Source organism: Suricata suricatta, chromosome 3 (genome assembly GCF_006229205.1).
Source record: "Suricata suricatta isolate VVHF042 chromosome 3, meerkat_22Aug2017_6uvM2_HiC, whole genome shotgun sequence".
In the NCBI taxonomy this organism is placed as follows: Eukaryota; Metazoa; Chordata; class Mammalia; order Carnivora; family Herpestidae; genus Suricata; species Suricata suricatta.
The window spans coordinates 131,391,865-131,402,124 of record NC_043702.1 but is presented as its reverse complement, the minus strand read 5'-3'; the positions used below and the strand labels follow the sequence as shown (position 1 = coordinate 131,402,124).

The following is a 10,260-nucleotide window of genomic DNA, read 5'->3' as shown; positions in this document are numbered from 1 at the left end:
TAGGTCTAACAGGAAATTTTCAGAATGATCTAGCTTCAAGAAAAGCAAGCAGTTAGTACTGCTTAAGAAAAATTGATTCAGTATCTAATGGATAGTTGATACCTGTCACAAGACAGCATTTTATATACTGTTAAGTGAAACTGCAATGCAATCTAAGTTTATTTTGGGTGTGTTTGCTATATAATTGGATTTAATGAAATGTTTAGAGGTGCAGTAGGCATGACTTTGAGTAGATAATGAAAGAAAATGCAAAATGCTTATTGATTCCTGATGTGTTTTCATCTTAGCTTAGGCAAACCATGCAGTATTTAATACATAGTAGCAGAATATTTACTATTGAAGCTTGAAAAGATGTGAGTTCTTTGTGTGCAATCTTTCATTTATGCATGTGAGATGGTTTTCTTTTTTTTAATATTTTTACATTGTAGTACGTGTTTTGCTTGTTGGGGGTGTTTGCTTATTTAATACATTCTGTCAAGGACAGAAATTACATGCTGTTTTATTTTTTTCCCATAGGAAGTGTGTCTTGGGTTTTTCCCTTAATATTTTCTTTACTTTTTTTTTTCCTCTTCCTTTTTTGTTGGTGGGGATGGTTATGTTTAAATGAAGTTGCTTTTACAACACCAAAGACTTAATCATCCATTTCCTACATAAAAGGTGGCTACTTTTTTGCATGGACCTCAAGTATACTGTAGTATAGAGGTGGAATTTAAGGAAAGGTATTAAGCAGGCTGTGTTGTAGCTTATGGGCAAGTAATAAATTGTATCATGTATCTTGAATGTATCATAGATAAACTGCTATATAACGATTGCCACTTCAGATAGCTGTGAAATTAGGTGATTAACTAGTTGTTACTTAACCTTCTAATTTCTGTATAAGTCTAATTACATGAAATAGAAGTTGGGGTTTTGATTTTTTACTTTGCTTTTCTGTTTGGAGTGCCATTGTAACTACTGTATTGTAAATGATGGAAAATAATTGCATATGTTAAAAAATAGTTATATTCAAAAAATAAGTAAAATGAGTCTCTTGTAGACAGCAAATAGACAAATCTCAATGGTGTTTTTTTTTTATTTTTTAGCCATTCTGATATCCTATATCTTTTGATTGGAGCATCTAGTCCATTTACATTCAGTGTTATTGAAAAAATATGGGTTTAGAGTCATTGTGCTCTCTGTAGGAGTCATGCTTATAGTGGTTTCTCTGGTACTTTGTGTTCCTTGCAACATTTCCCCCATAGAATTCCCTTTAGGATCTCTTATAGGGCTGGTTTAGTGGTGATGAAGTCCTTCAGTTTTTGTTTGGGAAAACCTATGTTCTCCTTCTATTCTGAATGGCAGGCTTGCTGGATAAAGGAGTCTTGGTTGCATAGTTTTCCTGTCCTTCTCCACCATCTTGCCCTCTCCCTATTCTGATTTAGATTAATCTAGACTCAGGACACCTGGGTGGCTCAGTTAGTTAAGTATCTGACTGCAGCTCAGGTCATGATCTCAGAGTTTGTAAGTTTGAGCCCTGTGTCAGGTTCTGTGCTGACAGTTTGGATCCTGGAACATGCATGCTTCAGATCCCCTCTCTCTTTCCCTTTCTCTCTCTCTCTCTCTCTGCCCCTCTCCTGTTGTGTTCTCTCTCAAAAATAAACTTTAAAAAATTTTAGATTAATCTAGTTGCAAATTCTTGGTCCATCTATCTGGCTTTGTGCCTTTTGGCAATTCACTCAACTTTGCTGAATCTTATTTTTCCTGATCTAAAAAATTAAAATACAGACATCTCATGAGGTTGTTATATGGATAAGGACTCACCGACATAGTGTGCCCAGTGTGTGTTTATGCCTAGTGAGGATTCAATAAGTGGCAGCTCCTTTTATATTCAGGGCTATGAAGAGGGCATTAGTCATCATACTGTCTATGAACAGAGAGCTGATTGGACTAGTCCTCTTAGATTGTTGCGGGAGCTTGGAGGAACCACTGTAGGGCTGAAGAGAAGCTTACAGATGTATCCTGGGTGGGAATCAGGGAACCCCTAGAAGGAAGAAGTTGGGGTGAAGTTGTCAGCAGTCTGGCCATACCACTTGATGGAGTGGAAATCCGAAAGGGGTTCAGGAGAGGAACTTTCATTGCTTCAGATCAAAGAAGGTGTCAGTGGTAGACATTAGAATTGCAGGAAGGTGAATGGATGAGACTTTTCCCCCATTGACCTGCCTGATTAAACCAGTAATCTCTATTTGGAAAGCCACATAATCATGATTAGAGACATTAACAGAAAATCTCAACCGTTGGAGGAGGCCTTTGGGGCACATAATAAATCTAGAAATGGAGATTGGTGAATGGTGCCTTGAAAATGGAGGAGCCTAGACATTTGGAGGTTCAGAATCTGCCAGCTCAGAGGTTGCAAACTGGAGGCCTTTGTTGTCACATCTACTTGTCACATCTACTTTAACCTGAACACTGTTTAAGGTGAAATTTCACCTAGTTTCTGGCTGTTCTCAAATATGGGACAATAGAGCCCCACTGAACCTACATTCTTACATAGCAAGTTTGCTGGAACCAACGCTTTGGGGCAGACTATTCACCAGCTTCCTTCTGTCTTTTGTAACATTGCTCGGTCTTCATCTCCCTCCTCCCTCTCCACCTGCCCTTTTTCATTCCGTTTTATACAAGCCCTTCCTCTACTGCTCTAAATGCCAGCAGTCTCAGGGCTGTTTTAGATCCCCTTCTCTTTTCCTATTCCACACACTTTTCCTGATAAACTTTTTTTTTTAAGTTTTTTTTAATGCTTTATTTATTTTTGATACAGAGAGAGACAGAGCATGAGAGGGGGAGGGTCAGAGAGAGAAGGAGACACAGAACTGGAAGCAGGCTCCAGGCTCTGAGCTAGCTGTCAGCACAGAGCCTGATGCGGGGCTTGAACCCACGAACGTGAGATCTGACCTGAGCCGAAGTCGGAGGCTTAACCGACTGAGCCATCCAGGCGCCCCTCCTGATAAACTTTTGAACCCCAGCTATATGCTACTGTAGAGCAAAAAAGCTTTTCCCTCCCTCGTTAGGTTCTTTGGCTGGTCTAATAATTAAATTGATGGAAGACAGATTAATAAGAGAAAATAAAATTTAATTTTGTATGTATGGGAGCCCATAGAAATGAGAGACTCAAAGATATGACCAGAGCATGCAGCTTCTATACCTTTTAGGCAAAGAAGTAATAAAAATGTGAAGAATTGGCAAGACGCAAGGGTTTGGAACTGGTGCAGCAAGTAACAAGGTTTGTTCAGACAAGCCTCTCAGCCCTACCTCCCGTCTCAGGTGACAAGGATGCCTTCTACCCCACTGGTACGGGGAGGGCGCCTTTCACATGGGAGATTTCCTCTCTTCAGGGGGACAAAGGAAGGTCAGAGTGCCCTTTTTTGCACTGGCTGTTTCTTAAGTAACTTTAATTCACATTAACCAATTTGCCAAAGTGGCATGTTCTGCTCTCCTTCACAGCTTATGTCCCTGAGAGCTGTATGGCCTGTCGGGGACTTGAACTTTGCAGAACCATAGTATGGTAGGGTTCTGGCGTGATATTTTTCTATTTTTCATCCTTTAACTGACCTAGACTGCTTTTATTTTTAAAGTCATAATGCTCATTTTGGAAACTTATGAAAACAGAGACCGTTATAAATAAGGAAATAGAAATTGCCCAAATCCAGAAATAACCACGGTTAACATTTTGGTTTTTTAAAGGAGAATTCTATGCCGTGCTGAACCCTAGCACTATTCTCTCACCGGGAGGTCTTTTGCTTCATAAACTCATTATCATATTTATCTACTGCTTTATTTCCCATCTTCTTTACTATGTTGTCCACGCCTCCCAGATAACGTCTAGCACACAGGAGGTGCTAAGTCTTTGTTGAGTAAATGAGTCTCCACATATACAACAGAGTTGAGATCATACTTTATATACAGTTCTAGATTTTTCTTCATTTAGCATTATACTTCATCTTGTCATCAACTTAAGCATTTCTCTGTCATCTGGGATGAGTGACTTTTATGAATTAAGAGGATCCCCAAGGGTCATCAGTGACCTCCCATTTACTACCTCATTGAAGATGAACCCTACAGACCACCAGGCTTATTAAGAGTAAATCAAGAGCAAGGCGTTAGGAATTGTAATTTACCAGCAGGTAGGTAGCTGACACTTAGGATTCTCCACCCTTACATTACTTAGCTTCCCTTAGAAAGAACTCGTTTGCTGTACCCAGAAAAGAAAGACAACCTCCCTGTTGAAATCTTCCAAGAGATGCTAATGGGTCCTTTAAACGCTTCCTGAAGTAGTGGTGCATTGTCCTAGGGTAATGGAGGCCGGCTGAGATGAGACTTAATGTCCAAAGAACCTGAGAATAGATGCTACCATTTCTAAACTTCAGTCCCCAGTGAGGGAAAAAGTGGTCAGGTGGGAAGGTAGTGGCTGAGCGAAAGGTGAGCAGAAACTGAAATGGGGTGGGAGAAGGAGCAAGGACAGAGAGAGAGATGAGAGAGAGGAGAGAGAGGAGAGAGAGGAGAGAGAGGAGAGAGAGGAGAGAGAGAGAGAGAGAGAGAGAGAGAGAGAGACAGAGAGAGACAGAGAGAGACAGAGAGAGACAGAGAGAGACGATGGGCACAGATGGACCAGGGCACAGGGAATAGTCCCGGGCTCCCACACCATTGCCCGGTCCCCACATGTGGGACTTTGAGTAAGATGCTTAGAACTTCAAGTCTCACCTTGGTCATCTTTAAAGAAAGCAATTACCCATAGATAACAGTGGTTATTAATTAGGTCTTTTAAGATGTCTGTGCTCAGAAACCAGGAACAGTGCAGATGAAGACCACAGTATCACAGTATCTGAAAGTGGCTGCTAAAAGGAAATCGCCTCACTGGAATTAACAGGAGAGGCTGGGGGTTACTTTAAATGATGTTAAAAGAACTGATTTTATTCAAAATAAGTAAACTCAAAGATGTAACCAATATTGACACTGTAAATTACTAACTCTAACTCTGCTCTCAGGGTCCTTGGCACTGTTAGAGTTGTGGAACTCTCCCATGTTTGTTCCTATACCCTAACCTGTTCCCAGATTCACTCCCCCAGGGATAAAATGAAAGTTAAAGGGGAGACAGTGAAGAAAATTTTTAAAGGGATACCAAAGCATAAAGATAGGCAAAGTGATGCTAGAAATCCAAATTAAAACTAGGCAAGAATATTTACATATTTTATTAAATCTTTACAATCAGTAATTATAATCAAATACACAACTTATATACAAGGATTATATACATTTTGCCCAGACTTTTACATCACAGTACATAGTTTCCCTTAGAAATATTGTATACATTTATCACCAAACAATAAAATCCAACAACAGTAGTGTTTACAGCACCTGTTAGTACAGACATCTTTTTCATAAATTACATCATAAGAAAATATACGGCTGTAAATTGGGCTTTTAAAAATGTCTTTTATAAAATCTGAACATACAATATTTCATTCACAGAATGTTTTTTTTCTCTATGTTCTGACTGAAGCCTTGTGCATAAAACGACCGGTTGGAATATTTACTAAATCAGCCCCCCCGCCTCCAAAATTATAAGCACTTTTTGAATTGCTTATGCTGAGCTTCCTTTATAATGAATCTGACATGGGGTTTGGTGAGAGAACAAATGCTGGTTTTATTGTAAAATGGGCTATGAGGGAATTTGAATTTTTAAAAAATTCTCAAAATAAGCACATTGGAAGTTAAAAGCAGAGAGCACACAATTTTTCAATTTACTAATACTGTGAAGAAAAAGGGAAAAAGTACGATGTCAAAAAGTAATTTGTTCTTGAAACAACTGTATTCTTGTTGGAAGCCTATTAAAGGTTAAAAAGAAAGAAAAAAACCTACCCAACAAAATATCCCATCCTAAACATATCCAGTAAATTACAATTCTTTCATACCTAAAACTTGATGGGAAAATTATTGCAAATTAGGGTACATCATTTCAATGGACTTATAAACAGAAAAAACTGTAGCTATTTTTAGTAGGTAAACAAGTTAAGTTTTAAAACTTGAAAATACCTGAATTAAACGCTTGCTCTAATATCTTAACTTTTCACTTTCAGATAAATTTCTCACTTGATTCCAGGTTTGTAAACATTGTATAAATCCTTCTTAGTCAAATAATTTTATGGCTGTGGCGATCACTTCCGCTCTATTTCTATGCAGTCAACATTTAACTGAGGTAGACCAGATGTTTCTAAATTTCAGGGTGTCGAAGAACCCCCTGAATATTTAGGAAGTAAATAAAATGTCTATTAAAGGTATTTAAAAAACAAAACATTAAAAAAAAAGCCTAATGCTGTTGGAATTTTTTAATGAAATAAAAAACAACCTCATGGCAGTACACTGAATAATAGTAATAAGGCTGAGAGTTTTGAAGCTGAACATTATACCTTAACTAGGGAAAAATCAAACATGATTCTGGGTGTTAAGTATAATTTGTTAAAATTTTTTCCCTCTTTTTTTTTTTTTTTAAGGATTTTACTTTTCTAAAAAAGTGAACAGTTTGCTTCTAGACATCAGTTAATGGCAACAGCTCCCCCTACTGGCCAAAGGAAGGGAGAGCAAGCTGGTTCTCGTGTATCGTGAGATCTCTGCTGGAAAAAGAAACTTAACGTTGTTTTGCTAACTTAGTTGGATTTAGACAACAACGACTCTGAGGTACAAATACAAAATCAAATCAATGTATATAAGGCTTCTGTAAGCAAAGTCTTAGAGGAACATCTGCTCCTTTTCTCCAAGCCCCAGTCCTACAAATCAAGGCAAGTCAAATAATTAAGCTTCAGCTATTTTGGCAGCTTTGCAATTAAGATGAACAAAGCACTACGTGTATCCTTCCATATATGGTATGTATGATAGTTCTATCTTCTTATACCACATTTCACATGCAGAGAGACTAAGATATCCACTTTAGTGTCAGGTTTAATTAAGGGCCAATAAAGGTCTTATAATACCCTTCCCTCCCCCCACAAAAAAGTGACTTCTCTATTAGTTTTATTACTTACTGACCCAGTTACATTTGGTCAGAATTTCTGAGAGCGGCTATTCATCCCCTTACAAGAGAATCTGCCGACCCGGGACCTAAGCCCTACTGTACAGGAATATACATAACCACAGCACAGCACGGCTGCGCACAGCTCCGCACACAGTTTCAGTTCGTTAGTACCTCAAAACTGTGTTTTAAGGAAAGATTATTAGGTCATGTCATGGTAAAGAGAGAGAAAATTAAGTCTTACAAATACTCCTTTACATCTGATTTAGGCAAGTTTAAAAAAATAAATAGAATGAATAAAACCATGATTTCAACTACAGGGCTGTCTCTAGGATATCAACAACAATTTATAAAAACTTAAATGTGGCCAGCACCAGACTGCCACAAAAAAAAGGAAAAAAAACATTCTCATTAAGCTATATGGCTATATGTTAGTTGCCACTGTGTAAGTGTCTCACACAGGTTACTGGAGACTAATTTCAAGACCGTATCAGAAGGAACATATGTTAAAAACAAAACAACTTAAAAACCATGATTCAACAGAAAATATGACAGACTCCTCAGGTGCAACTTTAGAAACCATAGTTTCAAAGAAGAAAAATAGTAGTTTCCTAGGGTTTTCAGATCACTACCACAGTTTTATTATGGCTCCCTAAGATAGAAAAATGGAACAGAATGTACTCTGCTACGGTGATACGGCCCTGGTGGCTCAAACTGCATACTACCCACGGGATGGAGTAAGGCTGATGGCTAGAGGCAACCCGTCTACGAGCGATGAACCGGAGATTTATAATTTGCCCTACAAGGACAGAACTTTAAGTGCCCTTTCAGGTTAGTCACAGCTATCCCTATGGAAGGCCCAATGGCAAGTTCATATCACAACATTAAACAGTTTCTCCCTTGTTCCATTTTTCAAAAGTATTAAGTAACCAATTCCCACAATACAGTATGACCTTTTTCCCTGGTCCCAATGATTAGCCTTTATGCAGAGAACTCACTGAGAAAGTACACTGGCTTCACCTTTGGTTTAAATGGTTTTAAACTGTTAAAAGAGAAAAGAATCAAGTCATCTTGATCCTTTGTTATGCAATGAAGCAAGTAGAGAGTGAGGAGCAAAGGCTGCTGTCACCCACCAAGAACACGTCTGCTTCAGGATCACTTAGGTTGCTCTAGGTGTTTCTGTGGAGGCAGCAGAACCAGATGCCCACAGTACTCATCTGCAGTTCCCCCAAAGAGCCTCTAACCCCAAAACCAAGAAAGCCGAGCTTCCTTTAATCAGAAAGCTATACAAATTCCTATTCTCCACTCCACAGTTAACCGAATTTGTTTCTCATCTACCTGACAGGACTGCAGGAGTGTGGTTCCTAGGAACGCCCAGCCACCTTTTCCTGGCCTGAGGTGCTGCAGGGTGGTGAGATGCTGTCACAGGGTCGGGGTGGGAGGAAGGGGAGGGTTGTGAGTTTCCATTTTTGATGGGACGGTTTTAAGCAAGGTCAGTTCTAACACAACACGCTCCAGACTCCTGCGTTAACTGTCTCAGTCAGAACGTGGTTGTTCATCACCATACTTAAGACTCCCAGCAGAGAGCCTGCTTAGCATCGGGGTGTCTGTTAACCACAGTTTGCCTTTTCTTTTTAAATACCTACCACCAGATTCTTTAGTGAGTCATAGTTCATCTTTCTCCATCATTTCAAATGCTTCTATATCTTCATTCCAGTCTGCTAATATGGAGTCTATAGGCTGGACCTTTTTACCCCAGCTAACATTAGGATTGGAATCTTCCTCAGTTTCTGATTGTTCTTGAAGCTGGTTATCTAAATCTGTACATTCACCATCAAGACTTGTAATCTCATGGTTTTCCATGGGGTTAGAAATCTGTTCAGAAGGAGAGACACTTGCAGCCTTGTCTGTATCTGCTGGAGATAATGATTCTGGTTGTGAGTTTAGAGAACTTTCCTCAGGAGACTTTTGATCAACCAAATCAACCTCCTGAGAACTTGATGTAATCTGTTCGGCACTCTGATTCAGAGAATCATTTTCAGAGGATGGTTGGTCTTCATTTTCCATTTCAGGATCTGTATATGAAAGAAACAAGCTTCATGCTACTTTCCCACTCAAAATATTTACTATCACACTTTTAGGAGCATACTGGTTGTTGGAATAAAATGAAGAAATAAAAAAGAAAGAAAAGCATGTCAATGCAGAACAGTGAACATTAACACTGAAGAGTAAAAGACTGTCTCATAATCATGTCATCCCGTTTTCTGTATACTCATTTTGCAAAATGTGACATTACAAAACAAATACTCTTCCAAACGGAAAGGAATGACTCTAGTAACTGATAAGCCTTCAATAGGGATTAATAAATGCCAATTATTATTATTAACGAACCAATTATTAAAGTGCACAGAGATTTGCATCGTATGTCTAAAATTAAATATCTGAATTCAGGAAAGTTGCACATGAGAACATATGAAATAGAGCAAATTTTAAACAGCACTTATCATCACTATATTTTAAGATAATATTCCTTTGAAAAGTGAAATCCTTATGTAGTAAGCCACGAAAATGCCAATAGTACAAAATGTTGGATGATTTGAGGGTGTTAATGTGGTTAAAATATTTTCATAAAGAGAACTGAGATTATTTATAAAACTTGTATTTCATTACTGTACGTCCATGAATTATGAGATACCATTTTAAAATCCACTGGAAGGCTAATTAATTAGTAGGTTAAACCTCTTGTAATGAACAGATAATGAAGCCACTAGAAGCACTCTATGTGGGGCTCCTCCAAGAACGTGCTTCACCAGCACTGACGGGCCAGGCCACCTCGTCCTCAGCCAGTCAGTCCTGAAGGTCCTCTGTGTGGCAGGCACTGTGCAAGGTGCTAGGGGTGACATGAGGCAAAAACAGACACCAGATCTGCCCTTATGGATCTTTTAGTCCAGCTGGGGAAAATATTTCCAACTAATCACACACAAAAAAATGGAAAACTCTACCTGTGACATGTTTTGTGCTGCTAGGAAAGCTTATAAGGAACAGGAAAGAACAGGGTGAGTTCAGAGTTTCCTTTGGAAACTGACACTTGAGCTCAGATTTGAAAGTAGAGCTCACAAAACAGGACGGGAAGATGGATATATTATAAAACCAGAAAAACTAAAGGAAACACAGGTATGCAGGAAGGTATACACAGGTGTGTTTATGTGCACTTCGATTAA

The 10,260-nt window shown here is 38.8% G+C and overlaps 1 protein-coding gene and 1 long non-coding RNA gene across 6 annotated transcripts in view; one reads left to right on the top strand and one right to left on the bottom strand.

Moving 5' to 3' along the window:
- LOC115288151 overlaps window positions 1-7,007 on the top strand; it is a 37,968-nt gene extending 30,961 nt beyond the window's left edge. The window contains exon 3 of the long non-coding RNA XR_003906831.1: window positions 6,525-7,007. This is a non-coding gene — a long non-coding RNA (uncharacterized LOC115288151). The remainder of the gene's footprint in view (window positions 1-6,524) is intronic.
- EDEM3 (ER degradation enhancing alpha-mannosidase like protein 3) overlaps window positions 5,206-10,260 on the bottom strand; it is a 74,754-nt gene continuing 69,699 nt past the window's right edge. For all 5 annotated transcript variants that reach the window (XM_029935200.1, XM_029935202.1, XM_029935204.1 and 2 more), the window contains one exon: window positions 5,206-9,114. In XM_029935200.1, the coding sequence (XP_029791060.1) occupies window positions 8,705-9,114 (410 nt within the window). In that variant the 3' untranslated portion in view covers window positions 5,206-8,704. The remainder of the gene's footprint in view (window positions 9,115-10,260) is intronic.